Here is a 23,126-nt window from a genome sequence, read left to right on the forward strand (position 1 = left end):
TTAAGGCATGATAGGACTCTGCAGGGTTCTTCCTACAGGCAACTGTGCAACAAGGAAGCAGCAGTAAGGGGACTTTGGTGGGAGGCAGGAGTAATAGGGGCCAGCTGTCCTCAGTGAGGCTGGAACGCTGTCAAGTCTCTAGATTGGGTCCTTCCTGTGAATCTGAAGTAACCAAGAGGTTTTGAGCTTTGACCTCATGGGAGTCGCCAGGCGGAATGGGACGCCGTGTCTTGGAGGGAGGACTCGGTTCTTCGAGGGGACCCCACTGATCAGAGGCCTGTGGCCCAGAGACAGGGATGAACGCCCTGTGCCCTCGGTGGTCCTGGACAGCGTGTGCCTCTTTGGGCCTTCCGAGGGAGCACGGCCGGCCCCCCAGCATGCCGCCTGCCTGGCGAGAGTCCACAGGGGCACAGGCTCGCTGTGTCTACGGGATGCATAGGGGGCCTCTTTCTCCTGGAGGACACGGCCTGCATCCTCTAACCGCAACAGTCTTGCCTGTGTCCCGTGAATCTGGCGATGTGCGTCTGCGCCTGGGCCTCGGCTCACTTTCTTTAACACTTGGTGTGTGTGGCCACAGTGCTGGCTGTCAGAGGTTGGGGAGGCTGACTTCGAAGCCCCAGGCAACAAAGGAGTATCTCCCCGGGTCAGAGAGGAAGACCCATTCCTCAGCCCCTCTCTCCATAGCTGGTGCTGCTTCACGTTTCCAGCGGCAGTAACCAGCTGCTTTCCCCTCCAGACCTTCTTCCCGGAGACCACAGACATCTACGACAAGAAGAACATGCCCCGGGTGGTCTACTGCATCCATGCCCTCAGGTGAGAGGCCCCAGACTTCCGTCCTCCGGGTGGATACGGGAAACATGGCAGCAGGAAGGAAGGCAGGCACTTCTCAGGAGCGTGAGACTTCAGAGTTTTGCCGTCGTGCGTAGATTTATGCGCACGTTTGTGTGTGACCTGCAGGGGTGAAGGAAAAGGGCAGGAGCGAAGGGTCTTCCGTTTGTGCCTGGGGCCCAAAGCAATCAAAACGAGCCCTCAAGAGCGTCCCATGCGGCTCACCTAGCGGGAACGTTCAGGCTGTTTGGTTCTTCTCAGAACCGGCCATCAGCATCCAGCTGGCTAGAGCTTAAAGTGGCCGACCAGTTCCCGCGTCTGCCGCGTCGTCTCGTCCGGACTTCATTTCCCACGTCCTTTCAAGCCCGCCCGGCTCTGCGGGTCTCTGCTTGCCTTACCCTCTGTGTCCACCTGGTAACCGCAGTGTGCCCTTCTCTGTGAAGTCCCGATGCCCCCTGGCCTCTCGAGCATCGTACTTACCTTCTGTAGCGCTTGCCTCGGCCTGACTTCCAGTAACATCGCTCCCCGTGGACTGGGGGGACTTGGGAGCAGGTGTGGTGGGCTCCCTGTCCAGGTCCCTGTGGCATCTCCTGCAGACCGTGTCAAAATAAATAGGCCCCAACGCCTTCCATTCTTTTCCAGTCTCTTCCTCTTCCGGCTGGGACTGGCCCCTCAGATACACGATCTCTACGGGAAAGTGAAATTCTCAGGTGAGCCCAGCTCCTTCCCCAGCCGCTCGTGCGGGCAGGGTCTTGGGGGCTCTGGCCCTGAGGAAAGGCACCTGTGGTGTCATTGCAGCCGAGGAACTTAGCAACATGGCCTCTGAACTGGCCAAATACGGCCTCCAGCTGCCGGCCTTCAGCAAGATCGGGGGCATTCTGGCCAATGAGCTGTCGGTGGATGAAGCCGCAGGTAGGGGTGTGGCTCTGCCCTGCTGGGGGGTGGGCTCCGTGTGAAAGGGCAGACTCCAAGCCTCCAGTGCATTCTGGTGACCTGTCATCTGTGAGGTGACCTGGTTTGCCTGGCCCTCTGGATGGAAAAAGGGAATGGTGTCAGGGTGGCCTGTGGCTGGTCGCGCTGCGGCGGTCTGGGGTTTGTTCCGGCCTCTGACCTTGTCTCCACGCCCCTCCCAGTCCACGCGGCGGTCCTCGCCATCAATGAGGCGGTGGAGCGAGGGGTGGTCGAGGACACCCTGGCTGCCTTGCGGAATCCCAGCGCTCTGCTGGAGAATCTTCGAGAGCCTCTGGCAGCCATCTACCAGGAGCTGCTGGCCCAGGCCAAGGCAGAGAAGACTGCCAGCGCCCAGACCCGAGTAAGGAGGAGCCTTTGCTGTGCAGGCGTGGAGAGTGGGGTGGCCCAGAAGGCCTCTGGCGGACAGGACTCCGGCACATCCTGTCTCCACGGCCCAGAGTTGCCGAGAGAAACGCTTGTTGGTTGTTGTAGAGAAGCGGAGGAGGCACCCAGGGATGAGGATTCAGGAGAGAAGGCGGGAGACGGGTTCTGGGGACTCGATCTTCTGGCCGGGCTGAGGTGGGGACGTAGAACTGGCCGAGACTGGACAGGAGATTTGACTTAACCGTGTCCATGCCGAGGGCGTGAACCCAGGGGTTCTCCAGATTCCTTCTTCTTCTTTTTTTTTTTAATGTTTATATATTTTTGAGAGACAGAGTGCAAGCAGGGGAGGGACAGAGAGAGAGGGAGACACCGAATCCGAAGCAGGCTCCAGGCTCTGAGCTGTCAGCACAGAGCCCGACACGGGGCTCGAACTCATGAACTGTGAGATCATGACCTGAGCCCTCCAGGCAGCCCCAGATTCCTCCTGACCAGGCTGACCTTTGGCCTGGGAAGGCGCCCAGGGGAGGGAAGAATTGGAGACAGGGAGGGGGGAGCAGGAGAGGACTGAGCTGGTTTCCCGGGTCTCCCTTTCGGCATGGTCTTTGCAGGATGGTGGAGAAAGCTGGGACATATATGACTGCTACCTGACGCAGGCTGAAATCCAGGGGCACATCAACCATGTCAACGGTAAGAGACCTGGGCCAGGAGGGCTTCGGGGTGCTCCCAGGGCAAGCCCCCGCATCGGGAGGTTCAGGGATAGCTCTCAAGCCAGAGGCCCTGTAGCCTCACTTGGGCCAACCCTGGTCTCAGGGAAAGACCAAAGTCAAACAGCAGGGTGTGTGCTGCTTTTCGGCTCTCGCTGTCCAGAGAAGTGACCCTGTCCGGGGGGTTTCTGTTTGAATGGAGATCCATGGACAGGGCAGAGGCAAAGGACAGGCCTTGCAGCTCTTGCTGCTAGAAGGGCACCTGGCCCGGGGTCCTGGGAGAAGGAGCTGTGAGGAATGGATGGGGTGGGGCGGACACGAGGGCAGGAGGGGCTGTTTGGAGACCCAGGATGGAGTGGGCAGCTGCCTGTTGGGGTCAGGATGTCCTCCCGGTCTGGGGTGGGGAAGAGGGGAGGCTGCCAAGATCAAGGTTTAGGGCGGGGGGGTCATGCTGGGCAGGAAGAACAGGGCAGGTCTGGGGTGGTACCGGCTGGGCTTCTGCACATCATTCATTGGGGGGTCTTGGTCTTTGCAGTCCACGGGGCTCTAGAAGTTGTTGATGATGCCCTGGAGAGACAGAGCCCTGGGGCCTTGCTGGAGGCCCTTCATGACCCTGCCCTGGCCCTGCGAGGAGTGAGGAGAGACTTTGCTGACTGGTACCTGGAACAGCTGAGCTCAGACAGAGAACAGAAGGCACAGGTCAGCTGATTACCTGCTCCCTGCTCTGTCTGTCTGCTGTGGGATGGGGACCGCCTCTTCCTTAGGCATCCCCTCCGTCCCCTCCTTGTATTCAGTAAGTGCTGACTATGTGTGTAAATGGTTACATCACCCCAAAGCCTAATGGCCCAGACTGACCAAGGGGTCCCCGGGGGCAGCCGGCGAGCAGTGACGTGCTCCCCCATGGCTGAATGGGGACCTCAGCGACAAGAGATCTCGTCCTCATTGCCATTGGCTTTCTCCATGACACTCTCTTCGTGCTGCCTGTGTTGTTAGTTCAGTGCCTGCTGCGTAAGAAAGAGCCAGACTTAGAGGCAGGGAGGTGGGGGTGGGTGGGCCTGGGAGCCCGTGAGGGCAGCTCCCGTGAGAGCTCTCTCCTACGTCACCTCTTCCCCTCCCCAGGAGTTGGGCCTGGTGGATCTTCTGGAAAAGGAGGAGGTCCAAGCTGGTGTGGCTGCAGCCAACGTGAAGGGTTATCAGGAGCAAGCCAGTAAGTCACTTCCAGGCCGAGGCCTGGCCCCGGGCCCATCACTGCGGCATCTAACCCTCGGCTGGCTTCTGTGTAGGGGTGTGTAGGGCGATGCAAACTGCTGCCCACGTTTCCAGCGGGACCTCTCCCCTCCCTGGTGTGCCCGGGCCCAGGCTGCCTGCGTGCACACTACAGACGGGTTCCTTAAGGCCTTAGGGGTAACGACAGTCACATCAGGCCGGCTCCTGGGGCAGACAGTTTTCTTCAGGGCACTTGCCCTGTATCTGGACGGTTTCAACCTGCTTGAGTCCTTGCCTCTCGACTGTAGTGAGAAACTCATGATCAGCTCACTTTCCCTTAAAAACATTATCTACAGGGACACCTAGGTGACTCAGTCGGTTAAGTATCCAGCTCCTGATCTCAGCTCAGGTCTTGATCTTGGGGTCGTGAGTTCAAGCCCCCCACTGGGCCCCACGCTGGGCGTGAAGCCAACTGAAAAACAAAACATCATATACAAACACAATTTTTTATTAGAGGAGTGTGGCCTGGTGATCGTGTCCCTCCCGGGAGGTCAGCGTGTGGCAGGAGTGAAGTGAAGCAGAGTTGGGGGGGGGGGGGTGCCACAGCCTGTGGCCACCAGCCCCGTTTCAGCCGTGTAACTCCGTCCTGACCTGCCGTTAGAAGTCGCGTACGGGTGTGAGACGCTCACCTCTGTGTCGCGTGTCTTCGGGGCTTCCTGGCTTCTTCCCTGACTCGGCCTGGACTTCGGTCCCATATGCTCCGTGAGGCAGATGAGGCCTCCGGTGCCCCCTCCTCTTGTCACACGCCCATTCCGCCCGGCCGGACAGCCTGTCCTTCCCTCGCTCTCCCGCTGCCAGCCCTTCGGTCGTCCGGGCTGCTTTCCTTGTGCACTTTCACCCGGGGAAAGCGGGTGGTGGCATCCGTCAGCGCCGCCTCTGCCCCTTCCGTCCCCCGTCTCCCACCAGGACCCCTCCTTCCCCGGCTGCCAGAGCTCTGGGGGCGGGAGGCAGCGCTGGCATGGAGTGGCCGGCGTCTTTGGACCCTTTCTTCTCCCCAGGGGATGCATCCTGACACCAGGGCCCGCATCTGCTCGGCACTTCCCAAGCCCCGGGGTTTGAAATCGGAAACCCCCCTGGGGCCCCGTGGCCCCTCCAAGCTCGCTCCTGCCCCTTGTGGCCCAAGCGGCTCCACTTACCCCTCTGTGCTGTCGGCGAGATGTGGCCCCTAGAGCCCTTGACTGACCTCTTCTTAGCCGTGCCCCGTAGCCTCCTGCCAGTCCTGCGTCCACCGCCCCTGCACCTCCCCCCGCCAAGGCGGCCGCTCTGCCACCGGCCAAGCTGCTCCATCTCTGGGCCTGACGCACTGCTTCTTTCAGTGCCCCGCGAAGTGACTCAGCACCCCTCCCTCACAAACACTTAGAAGCTCATTCTGGACCTAGCAGAAGGCAGAACGGTTTTGAAGAGGCGTTTCCCCCTCGGATACCCCAGCAGAAGCCAGTTAGCCAGGAGACTAGGACGGGCCCTGGACGCCCGGCCCGTACAGCCCTCTCCCTCCTCCCCTGCAGTGCTCCAGGCCGTGTGCAGGATCAACGGAGCCATCCGGAGGGGAGTGGCGGCTGACACGGTGGCGGGGCTGATGTGCCCAGAAGCCCGGCTGCCTCCAGTGTGCCCCCGCGCCCCAGCTGTGTACCAGCAGGAGCTGGCAGTGCTCCAGCAGCAGCAGGGAGGGGTGAGCCCCAGAAATGAGGGTCCTGCCCCCGCGTCCTAAGCAGTGGGGGGGGGGGGGGCCCGGGGTGGTCCGTGCAGAGCACCCTCGGAGGGATCCTGAGCTCTCATAGTAGCTAGCACTCTTGAGCGGACGCTGCTCTACGCGGTCATTGATCCTTGCTAGAACCCTGGCGGGTGAGGAAGATTTCCATGTAGAGGTGAGGGAACTGAGGCGCAGAGGTGGATACGGTCCCTGACGGCCGTGGCCGGCAGTGCTGAGAGGGCATGCTAAGCCGGCTGCGTGGAAGTCTGTGCCCGTCACCTCTCTGTGTGCCCCCTCACCCCTGTCCAGACGGCTCCCGAGACGTGGAGGTGACAGAGCCCCCCTGCAGGGAAGTCCCAGTCCCTGCAGGAGGTGGAACACACCTGAGGGTCCAGATAGTCACAGGGAGGGAGAAACGGATGGTGTCAGTGGCAGAGGACTTCAGACGAGGAAATGGAGGGAGCAGAGCTGGGGGTAAGTCCGGGAAGGCTTCCTGGAAGAGAGGAGCCCCGTGGACAATCATACCCACAGAGGGAAGTTTAGAGCATGACCCCAGTCATGGCCTTCAGGAAGGGCACGGTCTCCATACCGGTGACTGCAGTACGAGGCGGAGAAGACGAGCCCTAGGAGGTGACGCACGGTGACCCGGGCCACGGACGGCAGAGCGGGAGTCAGCTTCTGGCTCTGCTGTGTCCTCACTGTGCGACCTTGGGCGTTAGTTCCTTGTCTGCCCCTCGGTTCATGTGTGAAACGGGAACAAGAACATAATTCCCTACAGGATTGTTGTGAGGGCTACACGCGTCACCGCGCGCGCTTAGAAGTGGGCCCGGTATGTGAGCTCCGCTGCTGTGACCCTTATCTGCGGTACTCCTTCTGTACGGGACAGGGAGGTGCTCTAGAAGGAGGGAACAGTACGCGCAGGTGTTTGGAAGGGAGGAGAAAGCTGGGCCGGGAAGTGGGGCGTGTGGTGCCGTGTGGAGGGGCCCTGTGTCCCCCTCTCTGTCTCCCGGGGCCTTGCGCCCTCCCTGGCGTGTGCCAGGAATCAGAAAGGAGTCGGTGCGGCTCTCTGGTTGAGCGTGGGCTCTGGAACCAGGCGGCTAGCTTCAACTTGTGCGGTGTGCTCATCTGCAAAGTGGGGACATTAATGGTACCTCCCTCGCTGGTTTGTTACGAGAACAGAGTGAGTGTGTGGGGGGCATTTACCCCCTGAGCACACGGTGAGCACACTCAGTGTTGGGCACAGTGAATTAGCCAATGAGTTGGGGCTTGGGATAGAGACTGGGATGTGGGAGGGCCTTGGGGGCAGGATAGCAGTGGCCCCAAGCCCTTGACCCGCCCCACGGAATCGGTGCTCCCCTGTTGTAGGAGCTCGGCCACGAGGAGCTCTTTGTGGCCGTGGAGATGCTGTCGGCCGTGGTCCTGATTGACCAGGCCCTGGAGGCCAGGGATGTCGGCGGCTTCTGGAGCAGTCTGGTGAACCCCGCCACGGGCCTGGCCGAGGTGCAAGGAGAGAACGCTCAGCGGTGAGAAGGTTTAGCAGGTGTGAGCGGGAGGGGGCGGAGCCAGGACTCCACCCTCTGCTTGGGACCCAGCCTTCTGCGCGGTTCCCTGCTCCTGGGCCCAGGCCCCTCTCTGGGGCTGTTCGCAGCCCCTGGCCCATGACTCGTCCTGGGAGTGGGGCTCAAGCACCCCCCCTTCCTCCATTCCTTGTGCTTTCGTAGAGGTTTGAGTCCCGCCCCGTGCCAGATACTATCCTGGGTGGTGGGAAATGGCAGTGAACAAAGCCAAGTTCTGGCTCTCATCCAATTCACGTGCTCGTAGAGGGGACAGGCAAAGCCAACGTGCCGGATGACTGGCAGGGAGGAAGAGCCATGGCAGAACCAGAAGGGGCCGAGGGGGTAAAGGCTGGGGACAGGCGGGAGGTTAGGGAAGGCCCCGTCAGTAAGGGGGCGTTGAGAGGGACCTCGGGGCATCTGTGGTTGCGGGGCGCTGCGTGGGGCACAGGCCCAGAGCAGGACATTGCTTGGTGTGCGCAGGGAGTGCCAGGAAGCCGGCGTGGCCAGGCAGAGAGGGCAGAGTGGTGGCTGTGAAGCAGTGGGGGCCACGCCATAGCTTGGGAAGGGAGCCACAGGAGGGTTTCGGTGAGGAGGGGGCGATGTGACCTTTTGCCAGGCTCTCGGTGGCTGCTGCACTGGGGATGGCTCCAGGGTTGATCAGGACGGGCAGGCAGCCTCCAGGCCAGGCGCGAGGAAGTCATGGCCGAGGGCAGTGGGCGTGGGTGGTGGCGGAGGGGAGTCTGGTCCTGGGTCCGTTCCCCAAGTGGACCTGACGGGACTTGGTTGCGTGTGGATGTGGCTGTGAGGGGGAGAGCGTGGTCACCTGTGGCTCCAAGATTTCCTCCCTTAGAGATTGGAGTGTGTGTTGACAGGAGTGGGAAGGACTGGGGCACACAGGCCAAACGGAGGTGCAGAGCTCAGGCGTGAGCGGCAGGCGTGGGATCACATCCGGCATCCGTGGAAGGAGCGAGGAGGCCGCTGGCGTTCACGCACGGGTGGCGGGTTGGGGAGACCTTAAGGTTTCGGCGTCCCGAGCCGTGGGGTCGGGGAACGAGTCCGGAGACCGAGCGGTGGGAGGCTGGGGCACGCAGGGCTTGGGCCGGGCGGGGAGCCAGCACAGGGGCCTCGGAAGAACAGTGGACAAGGGAGAAGAGAAGGAGGAGAGCGCGGCGAGCCCCCTGACTTCCCGCTGGCGGGGCCCCCGCTGCCCGCCCTCTCTCCCTCTGCTGCCAGTTACTTTGATGCGCTGGTGGCGCTGCGGCGGGGGCGTGCGCCAGACGGCGTCTTGAGCTGGAATGACCTGCAGGCCACCGTGAACCAGGTCAACGCTCAGGTGCAGGAAGAAACCGATCGTGAGTGGAGTCCAGGGCGGGCGGAGGCAGCCCATCCCTTACCCGGTCCCTCTGCCCACCGACGTGTGTCTTGCCCAGAGGTGCTGGCGGTCAGCCTCATCAACGAGGCTCTGGACCAGGGCAGCCCCGAGAAGACCCTGTCGGCCCTCCTGCTCCCCTCGGCTGGCCTGGACGACGTCCACCTGCCTGTGGCCCCTCGGTACCATTTCCTCCTTGTGGCGGCCAAAAGGCGGAAGGCCCAGGTGAGGTCTGCGTCGGTCGCTGGAGCAGAAAGAGCGTCCGCCGTGGGCAGGGCTGTCCCAGGATGCACCTGGGGCCAGCCCAGTCTGATGAGAGTCCGCTCTGGGGGTGGAGGGCAGGAGGGGCCGTGGGGGGAGGTGGCCCCCGGCCAGGGCGCTGGACCGAGCTCCGGATGCCAGCATGCAGAGGGTGGTGGGGGCTTGTGCGTGGGTAGAGCCCAAGCCTGGGGGCCAGAGAACGGGGCCGCACTTCCTGCTCTGACACTCGGCGACGTTGTGACCTCCAGCAAATCCCGTGTCTCTGAGCTCTGCCAACGCGTCCGTAACGTACTGCACGCGCTGGTTCTACGTGCCTTCTGGAATGGGGGAAATCACACGATCGGAGAGCGTGGTGGGGTCCTAAGCCTGTAGCGCCCTGAGCCCACGGTGGCGCAGGGGGTTGAGGGCTAGACCTGCTGGGCCAGACGCCTCAGTGTGCATCCTGGTGGGCTGACCCTGCCCACGTCCTGCTGTTTCCTCACCTGCACACACGACATGACAGTCGACGTGTCTCGCGGTCAGGGGTTCGGTGACATGGCGTGCTGGTAAAGCTGCCTGGGTTCTTCCTGGGCCGAGCATCGTTTGTGGGCTTTACAAAAGCCGGTTCCAAAGAAAGTGCTTTAGAGCGCTGCCTGGAGCACAGCGGCCCGTCACGTTTTGTTTAGAAAGTTTGTCCCGTGGGGCGTCTGGGTGGCTCAGTCGGTTAAGCATCCGACTTCGCCTCAGGTCATGATCCCACAGTTCGTGGGTTCGAGCCCCGCATCGGGCTCTGTGCTGACAGCTCAGAACCTGGAGCCTGCTTCGGATTCTGTGTCCACCCCACCCCCCCCCGCCCCTCCCCCGCTCACGCTCCGTCTCTCTCTCAAAAATAAACACATTAAAAAATTAAAAAAAAAAAAAAAAAGAAAGTTCCTCCTGTCTGTGAGGAGGGTTGGCAGGGAGCGGAGTCTGGGGTTGGGGCTGGGTGAAGGGGGGTGGGGCAGCGGGGAACCAGCCTGACCCTGTGGCCTGCACAGACTCTCTCAGCCTGTGGTCACACGTAGCCTGCCACGCCTGGTGGCGTAGAAGGTTCGGAGCAGGGATGGGAAGGACAGAGGGGAGGCCAGGGTCAGGATCGGCCCGAGAAGGTGCGCGATGAGGCACAGGGGCGCAGGAGCAGGGCAGGTGCAGGGAGACTTTGGTCCGGGCTCTCCTGGGACGTGGCTGAGGCACAAGGGCAGGGAGGTGAGCTGCCCGGAGGGCGGAGGCTCTGGGGGTGCTGTGGCCAAGCTGAGAACAGGCCCGGACCGAGCCTTCTGAGCCTGGCAGCAGCCCACCGGAGCAGGTGACAAGGCCATGCCTGCACGCGGGTCCTCGCACAGCTGAGCTTGGGGCCTGCCTGGCCCGGCTCTCGTCTCTCCCACATCTCTTGACATCCCAGGCAACGGGGGACCCCGGAGCGGTGCTGTGGCTGGAAGAGATCCGCCGGGAGGTGGTTCGAGCCAACCAGGACACGAACGCCGCACAGCAGAGTACGTGGGCCTGGGGGCCCTGCAGGAGTCTGGTGGCCGGGGTGGGGTGGGGGCTGGGGGAGGGAAAGAGGTGTGGCTCCCCACCCAGGGAGATGGGCCAGAACCACAGCAGGACCTTGCTGCTTGGACTAGAGGGTGGGCTTCCAGCAGCCGGGCTGGCAAGTCTCAGGGTTGAGAGCCCACAGCCCACCCGTGCCTCCGTCCATGCCTTCCAGTGGGTACTTGACCCCAAAGCCTGAGCGTGTGAAATTGGATGGTGGCCGAAGGTCCGTCCCATACCGCCCGCTCTGGCTGGGGGGTGTTCAGGCGTGGGCGGCGGGGGTCAGTACACAGAGACACTTGCGTTGCAGAGCGCGTGCTGGTGGTGTCGGTCCGTACTGTCTGGAGTCCCTCTGTCTGTCTGTCTGTCTGTCTGCGTGACGGAAGGCAGGTGCTGCACTTCTCGGACTTTATTCTCTCCCTAAGAAACTGTCCTGAGCTTCTCTGCCCGTATCCTGCCCTTGAGCTTCTGTACGAGAGAGATTGGAGCTGTCTTCTTACCCCGCCCCAGCCAGCCCCATGCTGCCTCCCTCCAGGAAGCCTTCCTTGACTGCTACCTTTTCCTCCAGGCACAGCTGCATGCTCTGTTTTCATCTGTGTCTGCATCCATGCTGGGAGGTTCCCTGTCCCCTCCTTTAGATGGGCCTTTTGTGTCCTGTGAATCCCACCCCCGTAGGCAGGACAGGGCGCTTGGGAGGGACTTGGGGGAGGACTAAGGACCAACCCCTGCCTCCTGATGCCCCTGTCAGTGGCTCTCGGTGTGGCCGCCATCAACCAGGCCATCAAGGAGGGCAAGGCGGCCCAGACAGAGCGGGTGTTAAGGAACCCCTCCGTGGCCCTCCGAGGGGTGGTTCCCAACTGCGCCGACAGCTACCAGCGAGTCCTGGAAGGAGCCATGGCAAAGAAGCGGCGCCCAGGTAATGGCCCCAGCCCCTCCCTCCGCCTGTCCCAGCCGCCCGCCGCCTCCTCCTCGGAGCCTCGCGTCCTTACCTGGCTTCTGCTCAGGGGACGCGGCTCTCTGGGTCCAACACGACATGAAGGATGGCTCCGCCTACTACTTGCACCTGCAGACCTTCCGGGGAACTTGGGAGCCGCCCACCGGCTGCCGCCTGAACACGTCCCACCTGACTCGGGAGGAGATCCAGGTCGGCAGAGCCCCTGTGCAGGAGGGGCCGGGGAGGGCCTTCCCTGTAGCTGAGGCTCCGCCTGCCAGGGTACCACAGGCTCTCTCCTGCCTCCACAGTCCGCCATCACCAAGGTCACGGCTGCCCGTGACCGCCAACAGCTCTGGAAGGCCAACGTCGGCTTAGTCATCCAGCTCCAGGCCCGCATGCGCGGCTTCCTGGTTCGGCAGAAGTTCGCTGAGCGCTCCCGCTTTCTGAGGACCTGGCTGCCGGCGGTCATCAAGATCCAGGTGGCGGGCACTGGCCTTGGAAGTCCAGGGCCTGGGGTCTGGGCTTTGGGGTTTCCTTCCTGCCTGCTCTCTGCTGAGTGGGAGGGGGATGATCTTCCGGCCCCCGAGCGGTGGGGTTTGAGAGGAACATGTGTTCCAGAGCCTGGGTTTGGGTCCCGTCTCCGCCACTTAGTCACCACGTGACCCCGCCAGGCACGTACTCTGGACCAGCTTCCCCGTCTGCAGAATGGAAACGTGAATGTCGTAGCAGGGCTGTCGTGAGGGCTAAGCGAGGTGACATCCAACGGGCATCTGAACAGTGCCAGTCACTGTCATCACCGTCACTGTCCCCAGGGCATGAGCTGCTTTGTTGCCTCCCCGTGGGGAAGAGGGAGTGAGGTTTAGTGAGCCATTGGGGTTCGGACGTGAGGGGGGCGTCCCGGGTCGGGGGTAAACAGGAAAGGGTGGACCAGCCCCAAGGGGAACTTTTGTCTCCAGCCAGCCCTTTCTGCTTGTATCCTTCCGACCTGCAGATGGTCCCACGAGTAACTGGGGGCAGGGGCAACTCGGAAGGTGGGCCTCGGGCCCGACCACCTTACGAGCCAGAAAAGATGGGAGTCGAGCACACAGAGACTCCCCAGGTAGATGTGACCTGCAGGTGTCACGGGCACGTGTGCACCGTGAAGATACTTTACGTAACGAACGTGTGCACACCCGGTATCTGCAAGGATGCCCGCTGGCCCGGGGCAAGGGCAGGAGACGGACGGGAGACACACAGAGGAGCGACCACATCTCCCCTGGCAGGGCCAGGAACACAGCTGACATTAGATGCTGTGCTGATAGGGACGCAGAGCAACCCAGAAGAGTCCCCCGGGGCAGGGGGGGGCGAGTGGTCCCTGAGTATGCGCTAGCCCGTGTGGGGGGTGGTAACGGAGGGCTTGGGCTTTAGAGTTAGAGGCTGGAGTTCGCCTCCTGGTCCTGCCATTTCTGGGTCGTACGAGGACCTTGGGCGCCTTCCCTAAGCCCTCTCCGGCACCGTCCCCTCATTCACGACGATGGTCCTGACCTCACGTGCGGATTGTGAGGGTTGAGCAGGACAGTTTCACGTAGCGCTGAGCTGGTGAGCACTCCACTGGTGGTGGCCGTGATACCAGGTTACCTGGCAGGGCGCTGGTCCCAGAAGTCAATGCAGAACCTTAGCAGTTAGCACCGAGTGGTCTGATCGCAGGGATTCCCCCCGCCTGAGCCTGGACTGGAATTTGACCCCAAAACTACAGAGCTGAGAAGCCACGGCAGCAGTGGCAGAGGGGATGGGGTCAGGGCGCATTTGCCACCAGCCCTGGAGCTGTGCGGGTTCCGGCCTAGGTCCTGGGAGGCGGGGGAAGGGAGAGGTGGCCCAGAGCCTCTCGGGCCACCTGTCCTCCAGCCGTAGAGAAGTAGTAAGGGTCAGCAATGGTGTTGGTGGGGCGTACGGAGACCTCCCTGTCTCCCGAAGGCTCTGAGCCTGGCTGAGAGCCAGTCCCTGTCCTGTCTTTCGACCAATCCAGACTGGGGGGGGGGGGGGGGCTCTTTAGGAAGGAGCTGTGTGTGGGTGGGTGGAGGAAGAGAGGAGAGGGGTCCCCTCTGCTTTTCACCGCAGCAGGTATCCAGAGGGACAGTCTGTACCTGCAGAAGGAGAGGATGTAGCACCTGGAAAAGGCCTGGGCTGGGGGCTTCCTGGGCCCGCAGGCTCCAGGGTGGACGGCTGCCGTCCTGGGGCCGCCCTGCCTCTTTTACACCCCGTCCCAACAGGGTGACACGGTCAGCCTCAGGAGGGAGCCCGGCCCGGAGGACTGGCTCTGGGGAGGGCTGGGAGGGCAGTTGGTCGAGAAGGGATACTCCAAACGCACCAGCCCCAGTGTCAGCGACGGGGTGTCGCCCAGGGCCTGAGTGCCCAGGGCGTGCTCCACGTAGGCCCTAAAAGACACGAAGGGTTTTGGGGGCAGGTGGGGCTGGGGGTCGGGATCGGGGGCGTAAACGAAGCGTCGGGCAGAAAGTCAGCAGGCACGTTGAGAGGAAAGTGAATCGTCTGGTGTGGCTGCAATCACGGAGGAAGGAGCCGGTGGGGGGACGTGTGTGTGTCAGATGGTCGAGAACTTCTGGAAATTTGGGGCCGAGAGAGACACAGTCCGAGAAGTACGTTAGGAAACTAATCTACACAGGCTTGGCACGAAAGGGGAGAGGCCCCTGAGAGGGAAGGGGGCCGTGAGGTTTGGTTTTAGAGACCGAAGAGGGCCGGGTGCCCTGAATCGCTGTGCTCTGTGCAGGGGAGGCTGGCACAGGGCTGGGCGCGAGCGGGGTGGGGTCGTTGGAACAGGAGTGTGACTAGGGGAGCGTGGGCGGCCCGCGGCCCCCACGGCTGTGCCTGTGTCTCTGTGCGCCTCCCCAGACTGGGCGTGGGGGATGGCGGAGCACGTGCGTGTGTTTGGGGGGACACGGCGCATGCTCTGGTGACGGGGTGTAGACTGTATGACTACTGTCTTTTAAGCTCGTTGCCTTACAGTAGAGTCCCTGCGAGGAGGTGTTGGTTGGCCTGGGTGCGTGCGTGTGCATACGCGTGTGCCGGGACCAGGGAGGGCGGCAGGTGTCTGGTCTCCCCGTGTGGATGGAAGTTCTCTGACACCAGGGCTGGCTTTCCCTCCCCCCCCTCCCCTCCCCCTCCCCCTCCCCTTGCCTGCCTCCCTCCTGCTTCCCTGGAGGGCCTCTCAGGCTAGCGGGGACCAGCCGGGCTCTTCTCCTTTCCCATCCTGACGCCCAGGCTCACTGGCGGGGTTACAGGCAGCGGAAGACCTACCTGGGACGGCTGCAGTATTTAAAAGCAAACTCGGACGCCGTAATCAAGGTAGCTGTCACGGTTTGGGTGGGTTCCTGTCTCTTGAAGGGCCCTCTGAGAACAATTGTTTAGTCCTCTTGCCTCGTGGCCTCTGGGGACAGCTGGACTGGCCCCGGGCCGGAGGGTGGCCCCCGAGCCTGGAGCTCTGACGCAGTGCGCATCCTCAGATCCAGGCCTGGGTCCGGATGTGGGCAGCTCGGAGGCGGTACCGGAGGCGTCTGGGATACTTCCAGAAGAATGTGAGTGTCCTCCTGCTGTCCCCGTGCCCGGCCTTCATGCATGAGACCAGGGCAGGGGCGGCCAGCAGCCCTTTCACACCTGTGTTCACTGCAGGTTAACTCCATTGTGAAGATCCAGGCGTTTTTCCGAGCCCGGAAAGCCCGGGATGACTACAGAATGTTAGGTACGCGGCTTGGTCTCCTCTCTGTCGTGAGTACACGGCCTGCCCTCCCCTGTCCGCGCGAGCCCATGGCCCCCGAGAGTCAGCAAGGCAGAGGGTCACGCCCCCCCCCCAAGCTTGCAGCCTGGGCTCTGGAGACGTCGTTGGCCCTTCTTGAGCCCCTGCCCTCGTCGACAGCTGATGTCCCCGACCTTGAGCATATGGCTCAGGACCCGGGGTGCGTGTGGGAGTGAAGACATGTGCTCTGCCTTTGGGGATCCCCCAGTCTGGTGGTAGAGACAGGAAATCCCCCAGGCTCAGACAGGTCCAGATGTCCCTCCTGGGGCCACACAGCAGGGAGAGAGTAGGAGACGTCTGTGCAGAACGTCCGATAGGGGTTGTAGCAGAAGCTCCTGCCCGCCAGGTAACATGGCCCGGTCCCCTGGAGGACTCCCTCGAGCATGTTCTTTCTGTACCAGGCCTCCACTATCTCCCCGTAGCTACCAGCAAAGTAATCAAGGGAAAGGGCTTCTCCCCACACTCTTGCGTGACCCGTGGCTCCCCCAGCTCTGGCCTCTGGGCCGTGCATGAAGCCTTCTGCAGTGTCAGGACTGAGTGCCAGCACCTAGGGGTGCTCTGTCATCCTGCCCCTTGTCCCCTCAGCGGGGCACGCACCTAAAGCCTCAAAGGGGTCCTTCTGGGCCGTTCTTGGCTCCTGTCCTGAAAGTCCAGAAGCCCAGCCTTGGATGCCCTGCTCTTTGTGAAGTAGACCCAGGGTCCATTTCCAAGTTTCCTCCAGTCCTTGGGTTCTGGAACAGGTGGGCCCCTTTCCCTTCCAGGCCTGAGGCAGCATTCCTGGGCATCAGGTGGCCTGCACTGCCCTGGGACGTCCCTCTTACCCCACTCTGCCCGTCCTGCCCGCAGGGGTGCCGCCTGCCCGTCTCTGACTCTGGGCACTCAGCCGGTCAGAAGAACAAATTGGAGTAGGGGGTTCGTGGAGGCAGCTAGGGCTCTGACTTGGGGGCGGGAGAGGTCCCTGGCCTGGGCCCAGGGGCGAGGAGAGCAAGGGAAGGACGGTTCTTCCGTCATAGCCGCCCATAAGAGACAAGCAGCTCGGGAACAGGACGGGGCCTGGAGGCGGCCTGCTGGCCCCAAGCAGGCTGGCGACCAGGAGGTGGTAAGAGGCAGGGAGCTGCTGAGGAAGCCCCCGCGAGGGCCCGGCTCGTCCTGACGCCTCTTCCCTTCCCTCCAGTGCACGTGCCCCATCCCCCTCTCAGCGTGGTGTGCAGATTTGCCCACCTCTTGAATCAAAGCCAGGAGGACTTCCTGGCCGAGGCAGAGCTGCTGAAGCTTCAGGAAGAGGTGGTCAGGAAGATCCGGTCCAACCAGCAGCTGCAGCAGGACCTCAACCTCATGGACATCAAGATCGGCCTGCTGGTGAAGAACCAGATCACCCTGCAGGTGAGGGGCCGGGCCGTCCACCGCCAGACCCAGCTGCTTCCAGGGAGGTGGCTACCCGAGTACGTGTTACGTGTCGGATTTCGTCAGCTGGCTCAGGTCCTCGCTCCCGCGGCGCTTCGGGGGGCAGGTGACGGTGGAATTAGAATGCCTGCTTCTGCCGCTCCCCAGTGAGGGGGCCGCCAGCCGCCTCTTTAATCTCTGAGTCTGTTTCCTCCTCGGAGGCGGGAATAATCAGAGCGCCCACCTCACCAGGCCCGTGTAGACAGACAGGAAATTTCCTCAAACCGCAAATTACGAGGCCGCGCCGTGTGGGTAGAAGCGGCAGTGGTGGCCCCAGCCCGGGCGCGCGCCGTGAGAAATGAGCAGAATCCCACGGACGCGACGCCCGGGCTGCTAGCCGGCCCTCCCTGGGGGAGGGACGCACCCTGTGGAAGCAGAGGTGCCAGACGGAGTGGCGGGGCGGGGGGGGGGGGGGCGCGCACCCTAGAACCGTGTGCGGGGGCGCCTGGAACCGCAGAAAGGCCCGGTTCCTCGAGGCCTGATTCTGACCCTGCGCCGTGCCCCCCGGCACCTGCAGGAGGTGATCTCCCACTGCAAGAAGCTGACCAATAAGAACAAAGAACAGCTGTCGGGTATGATGGTTCTGGACCAGCAGAAGGGCCTGAAGTCGCTGAGCAAAGAGAAAAGGCAGAAACTAGAGGCTTACCAGCACCTCCTGTACCTGCTCCAGGTGAGCAGGAGCCTTTGGGACGAGAGGACCCCACCGTCCCCTAAGGGCCTGGGGCCTGGAGGCCTCTCTGTGCCTGTAACCCTAATGCCTTGACCCCGGAGACTGCCCCCCACTGCTGCTTGTCTGGAAGGTTCCTTGCGCCTCCCAGGCAGCGGGCCGGCGCCGCCTCCTCTCCGGGCCCCATCGGGAGAGCCTCTAATGCACCGCCGGCCCTCGAGGCACATCACACGCTTCCTGTTTCCCCCGTTGCTTGCAGACTCAGCCTCTCTACCTGGCCAAGCTGATCCTTCGCATGCCACAGAACAGAACCACCAAGTTCATGGAGTCCGTGATTTTCAGCCTGTACAACTATGCTTCCAACCGCCGCGAGGCCTACCTCCTGCTCCAGCTCTTCAAGACAGCGCTCCGGGAGGAGATCAGGTAGGCTTTCCGCGCCCAGACGAGCGGGAAGGGAACGGGCTGAGAGACGCCACCGTCGGCCCCTTCACAAGGGGGCGGTTTGTTGAGGTTTGAGGGCACAAATGGAATCACGAGACCTCTTCTCAGCCTCACGTGGAGCGTCTGTAAGAGCCTCCGGGGACAGTACGGAGGGAGGGTGTGGGCGGGCAAGTTAGCGCACAGGCTGTCGGGACAGGCCTTGAGAGGGGCCATAGCAGAGCAGGCTGTGAAGGGCCGCAGTCTCGGAGAGGAGCAGCTCTTTGTCCTACACAGAGACAGGAGACCAGCTCCCGTGACCTCTCGAACTACAGGTCAAAGGTGGAGCAGCCCCAGGACATGGTGACAGGCAACCCCGCGGTCGTGGGGCTCGTGGTGAGGTTCTACCGCAATGGGCGGGGCCAGAGCGCCCTGCGCGAGATCCTGGGCAGAGTCGTCCAGGACGTGCTGGAGGACAAGACGCTGAGTGTCCACATCGACCCCATTCACCTCTACAAGAGCTGGATCAACCAGAGCGAGGCCCAGACCGGCCAGCGCAGGTGAGGGGCGGTGCAGGTGAGCAGCAGCAGAGGGAGATCTCCTTTGACCAGCTCCGAAGGTGGCATAGAAATGAGCTGCTGATTTATGCGGATACGACCCCGGCCCTGCGGGATGAAATAAAGTAGCTTTTAGCGCCCCCTCTGGTGGTTAACGTGGAACTGATGTCAATGACGCGGACCTGGGTGTAGAAGGAACACAGGTGAACGTGCAAACGTGTTTAATTGGCGGGTCGGTGCTTGCTTGAGAGTGGCCCGTCCGACCTGCCGGGAGTCGGGATACGGACGCCTCCTTGATGGGGGATAGCTGAGCACCCAGATTTGCAGGCGGATAGACAAGTGAGGTGGCAGGAGAGCTGGGTCGGCCTTGTAGACTGGGGGTGCTACTCGGGGGCACGGTCCTTGGGAAGGGGGCCGCCGAGGAGCCGCCCGCGCTGGCGGCCTCTCCGGTGGCACACGGGCCTGCGTGTTGGGGCTGCAAGGCCGAGGCCGTCTTCCCGATCGCCCCAACCGCCAAAGACTAGCTGAGGGATGACCCTGCCTCCAGCCCCGCTGAGGAGTCCGCGCAGACCGTGGTCGTCCGCTCGTCCCTCCGCGTCCACCCCGTGGGCCCTCAGCTTCTCCTCCTTCGCCTTCCACCCACCTCGCTCCCTTTCCTCTGAGTCCTTTCTCTTATTCCGGCCTGGTCCCCTCCAGCACGCGGGGCTGCCCTTAGATGGAGGGTTCAAAGGGTGGAACTCGGGAGGGGAGGCCGTGGGGGAGGGGCTCTGGCCGATACCTTGTCTCTCTCTGCCCACAGCCACCTCCCCTATGACGTCACTCCGGAGCAGGCCTTGAGCCACCCCGAGGTCCAGAGACGGCTGGACATCTCCCTCCGCAGCCTCCTCGCCGTGACGGACAAGTTCCTTGCAGCCATCATCTCCTCTGTGGACCAGATTCCGTAAGCGCATCAGCCGCGCCCCAGCCCGGGCACGGGACCTCAAGAGGGCCAGGCCAGGCGAGCTGTAAACCTCTGTGTCCAGCGCTCTAGGAGGCGGGAATAGGTTAAATCAGTAGGTGGCACATCTGTGGTAGGAACAGTGACGATAACAGAATCTAACACATTTGAACACTGTTCTGTCATCGTACGTTACTTCCACGACATAGTTTCACTTGATCCTCACAAAATCCCTGAGCTAGAGGGAGGGCACGAATGGCCATCTCCATCTTCCAGACCAGGGAAGGAGTCGGCGAGGGGGAGGGGGTGGTGTAAGCCCCCATCTGTCGTTCTCCTCGGGCCCCGCCTCCAATCCAGCCCCTCCCGGGTGCTCGGTGATGACAGACAAGGTTGGCCTTCCCAGAGCCTCCCAGGCTGTCCTGGGACAGGGTTCTGGCTGGGAGTGCCCCACACCCCAGGTCCACGCTGAAGGTGCTTCTGTGGGGGGAGGCAAAGTGAATATCGGGACCTGGGCTGCTCCCCAGGGGAGACTGGAGCAAAGAAGAGGGTCTCGGGCCAGGCTGAAGGCCACATGCAAACTTAGTGGGCGGCTGGGCACTGACACTAGGGCAGGGGAGGGGGCGGCAGGACCCTGGTCCTTGGGCACTGACACTAAGGCAGGGGAGGGGGCGGCAGGGCCCTGGTCCTTGGGCACTGACACTGAGGCAGGGGAGGGGGCGGCAGGGCCCTGGTCCTTGGGCACTGACACTGAGGCAGGGGAGGGGGCGGCAGGGCCCTGGTCCTTGGGCACTGACACTGAGGCAGGGGAGGGGGCGGCAGGGCCCTGGTCCTTGGGCACTGATACTGAGGCAGGGGAGGGGGCGGCAGGACCCTGGTCCTTGGGCACTGACACTGAGGCAGGGGAGGGGGCGGCAGGGCCCTGGTCCTTGGGCACTGACACTGAGGCAGGGGAGGGGGCGGCAGGGTCCTGGTCCTTGGGCACTGACACTAGGGCAGGGGAGGGGGTGGCAGGGCCCTGGTCCTGGGCACTGACACTAGGGCAGGGGAGGGGGCAGCAGGGAGCGGGCCGTGAGTAGCAGGGGTCACTGCCTGGAGCTCCGGCAGAGACGGGCGGACCGCGGCTCATGCACACTTTGTCCGCAGGTACGGGATGCGGTACGTTGCTAAGGTCCTGAAGACAACCCTGGCGGAGAAGTTCCCCGACGCCCCAGAGAACGAGGTCTACAAGGCGAGTGTCCCCTCCCCAGACTCGCGAGCTCCCTTTTGCCCTGCTGGTGAACCCCCGACTGAGACAAATGGAGAGAAGACCCGACGCTGTAAAAATCAAGTGGGGAAATCTCCACGCTGGCTCACCAGCAGGGCCTCTGCCGGCGGGCGGAAAGGCGCATGGTCGTGAGCTAAGAGGCCGGACAGCCCCGCACGGGCCCAGGGGATCTGGGTTCCGGTCCCAGCCCCTGCCCAGCTTTCGCCGCGTGACCTCGAGCGGGTCGCCAGCCTGGGAGCTGGGGGGCGGGGCAGGGGCTGCCAGGGCGGACCCCCGGACGCTTCTGGGACGGTTTCCTCTGCCCTCAGGTGGTAGGGAACCTCCTGTACTACCGCTTCCTGAACCCGGCCATCGTGGCCCCTGACGCCTTCGACATCGTGGCCGTGGCGGCGGGCGGTGCCCTGGCCGCCCCCCAGCGCCACGCGCTCGGGGCCGTGGCCCAAGTCCTGCAGCAGGCCGCTGCCGGCAAGGCCTTCCGCGGGGAGAGCCGACACCTGCGGGTCTTGAACGACTACCTGGAGGAGACGCACCTCAAGTTCAGGTCTCCGTCCCGGCACCCTGTCCCTCCTGTCCCCTTCTCCTGCTCTCGTCCTCTGCCGTGCCCCCCCTCCCCCCTCTGGGCCATGGGGGAAGCGCGGCACGGCCGGGGCGCGGCGGTCAGGGAGCCGGAGCGTGGGTTGTTGGAAGCATCGCCCGGCGGAGGCAAAGGAGGGCCGTCCAGGGCAGTGGGCTTGAGGGGACTCCGGGAGGGGGGCCGGGCGGCCCCGCGGGGGCGCACGGAACAGGTGGGGGTGCCGCCCGCCCTCTCCCACACCCTTCCTCTGGAGACAGGAGGTTCGTCTGCCGAGCCTGCCAGGTGCCGGAGCCGGAAGAGCGCTTTGCGATGGACGAGTACTCGGACATGGTGGCTGTGGCCAAACCCGTGGTGTACATCACCGTGGGGGAGCTGGTCAACACGCACAGGGTGAGGGGCGCGGCCGGGGGTCGCAGCGGGGCGGGCGGGGGGGGGGGGGGCGGCGTGGGCGGCCCTCGGAGGAAGGTCTGGCTTGATCTGTAGCTGCTCTCTCCTCCCACCTGCAGCTGTTGCTGGAGCACCAGGACTCGGTCGCCCCCGATCACTGCGACCCCCTGCACGAGCTCCTGGAGGACCTGGGGGAGCTGCCCACCATCCCTGACCTCATCGGTGCGCGTCCTTGGCGAGGGGGCCCGGCAGCGGGGGGCGGGGGGGGCCTGCAGGGAGGGAGGGACGGACAGACTGAATGGCGGGCCGGCAGGCTCTCTCCGGAGTTACATAGTCAGGGACGCGTGCCGGAAAGCCAGTCCGCACAGCACCTCTCCTTTCCCTCTGGTCCAAGATGGACACAGGGACCTGGACTGATAGGAAGAAAGGGGACAGACAGTAGAGGGACCCAGTGCCAGCGTGCGAACGGCCAATCGAATCGTGGGAGAGCGGTGTGGATGAATACGGGTCCGTTTGGAGTCTCCAAGGGTTTCTCTGACAGGGCCTTGAGTCCATGGAGTGACAGGATGTGGCCCTGCAGGGGTGGAAGTTCAGGGTGGGGGTGGTGACACATCGAAAGCTGGGAGCCCCAACGCCTGGGCAGAGGGCGTCGGTCAGAGGTTCATCCGCAGGAACCGGGAGGCTGAGCTCTATGGACGAGAGCCGTCCTGTGGGTGCTGCCCCCGGTGGACCCGCCTCTCCTGGCATAGAGGTGCCCGGAGCGGGCACGTAGCACGGCTGTCTGCACGTGGGGCACGCTCGTCTCATCCCTCCCCCCACTTCAGGGGAGGGCGTGGCCGCGGACAGGAGCCTGGACCCGAGCAAGCTGGAGGTGTCCCTGACGCTCGCCAACAAGTTTGAAGGGCTGGAGACGGACCCCGGCGATGCCAGTGCCCGGAGCCTGCTTCTGAGGTGGGTGAAGGTGGCCCCAGCCCCGGCCCCTGCTCGGATGGGGGGCGAGGCCATTCCACTGTCTTCCTGGGCTCCTGTCCTTCGGGCGGGTCCCCCCGAGGCTCACCGGCACTGCCCTCGCCGGGCCTCCGCTGTCCACCTCGGCCTCTGTTCTGTGCCGAGCTGAGGCCGAGGGAGAGCGGGGGTGTTGGTAACACCTGACGTTTGTGTGTTTCTGCGCTGTTACCGTTTGACCCGAGGGACAACCGTGAGGTCGGGGATGGTCTCCCTGCTTTAGTGTAGAGACCCGGGGTGGGTGTCCTGCTGAGAGAGAAGGTCAGGAGCTTTCCGCCCCCGATCCTGTGAAAGCGAGGGGGGCGCCCCGCAGGGCTGGCTGGCCATCTGGGCAGAAGAGAAGCCAAGTCGCTGCCTCGGTCCCGCGCTGGCAGGGCGGCCCCTCCCCACCCACTTGCCCAGTGAACCAGTGAGCTGGGCCCTTGGCCTTGTCTTGCCATCGCACTTCTAGCAGGGCGGGGCCAGGCGTGAGCACACAGCCAGAGCCACCAAGAGGAAGGTGGCCGTCAGGCACCCTGAGAGCTCAGAGAAGGGACACCTGAGCTGGGGAAGGTCTCCCACAGGAGGAGGCACATCCTTTAGCTCGTGGACTCA

At 63.4% G+C, this 23,126-nt stretch overlaps 1 protein-coding gene across 2 annotated transcripts in view; it reads left to right on the top strand.

Annotated features, from left to right (window-relative positions):
• Positions 1 to 23,126, top strand: part of IQGAP3 (IQ motif containing GTPase activating protein 3) — a 36,099-nt gene that overhangs the window by 8,782 nt on the left and 4,191 nt on the right. For both annotated transcript variants that reach the window (XM_042925568.1, XM_042925569.1), the window contains exons 5-32: positions 737 to 813; positions 1,471 to 1,538; positions 1,627 to 1,740; positions 1,962 to 2,140; positions 2,772 to 2,850; positions 3,403 to 3,566; positions 3,987 to 4,074; positions 5,639 to 5,802; positions 7,189 to 7,346; positions 8,613 to 8,731; positions 8,810 to 8,973; positions 10,430 to 10,520; positions 11,309 to 11,476; positions 11,565 to 11,704; positions 11,803 to 11,973; positions 14,750 to 14,833; positions 14,992 to 15,063; positions 15,158 to 15,227; positions 16,456 to 16,664; positions 17,242 to 17,394; positions 17,651 to 17,814; positions 18,144 to 18,368; positions 19,165 to 19,305; positions 20,446 to 20,530; positions 20,875 to 21,107; positions 21,398 to 21,530; positions 21,647 to 21,749; positions 22,352 to 22,478. In XM_042925568.1, the coding sequence (XP_042781502.1) occupies positions 737 to 813; positions 1,471 to 1,538; positions 1,627 to 1,740; positions 1,962 to 2,140; positions 2,772 to 2,850; positions 3,403 to 3,566; positions 3,987 to 4,074; positions 5,639 to 5,802; positions 7,189 to 7,346; positions 8,613 to 8,731; positions 8,810 to 8,973; positions 10,430 to 10,520; positions 11,309 to 11,476; positions 11,565 to 11,704; positions 11,803 to 11,973; positions 14,750 to 14,833; positions 14,992 to 15,063; positions 15,158 to 15,227; positions 16,456 to 16,664; positions 17,242 to 17,394; positions 17,651 to 17,814; positions 18,144 to 18,368; positions 19,165 to 19,305; positions 20,446 to 20,530; positions 20,875 to 21,107; positions 21,398 to 21,530; positions 21,647 to 21,749; positions 22,352 to 22,478 (3,743 nt within the window). The remainder of the gene's footprint in view (positions 1 to 736; positions 814 to 1,470; positions 1,539 to 1,626; positions 1,741 to 1,961; positions 2,141 to 2,771; positions 2,851 to 3,402; positions 3,567 to 3,986; positions 4,075 to 5,638; positions 5,803 to 7,188; positions 7,347 to 8,612; positions 8,732 to 8,809; positions 8,974 to 10,429; positions 10,521 to 11,308; positions 11,477 to 11,564; positions 11,705 to 11,802; positions 11,974 to 14,749; positions 14,834 to 14,991; positions 15,064 to 15,157; positions 15,228 to 16,455; positions 16,665 to 17,241; positions 17,395 to 17,650; positions 17,815 to 18,143; positions 18,369 to 19,164; positions 19,306 to 20,445; positions 20,531 to 20,874; positions 21,108 to 21,397; positions 21,531 to 21,646; positions 21,750 to 22,351; positions 22,479 to 23,126) is intronic.

The sequence above is a fragment of the Panthera leo genome, chromosome F3, assembly GCF_018350215.1.
Source record: "Panthera leo isolate Ple1 chromosome F3, P.leo_Ple1_pat1.1, whole genome shotgun sequence".
Lineage (NCBI taxonomy): Eukaryota > Metazoa > Chordata > Mammalia > Carnivora > Felidae > Panthera > Panthera leo.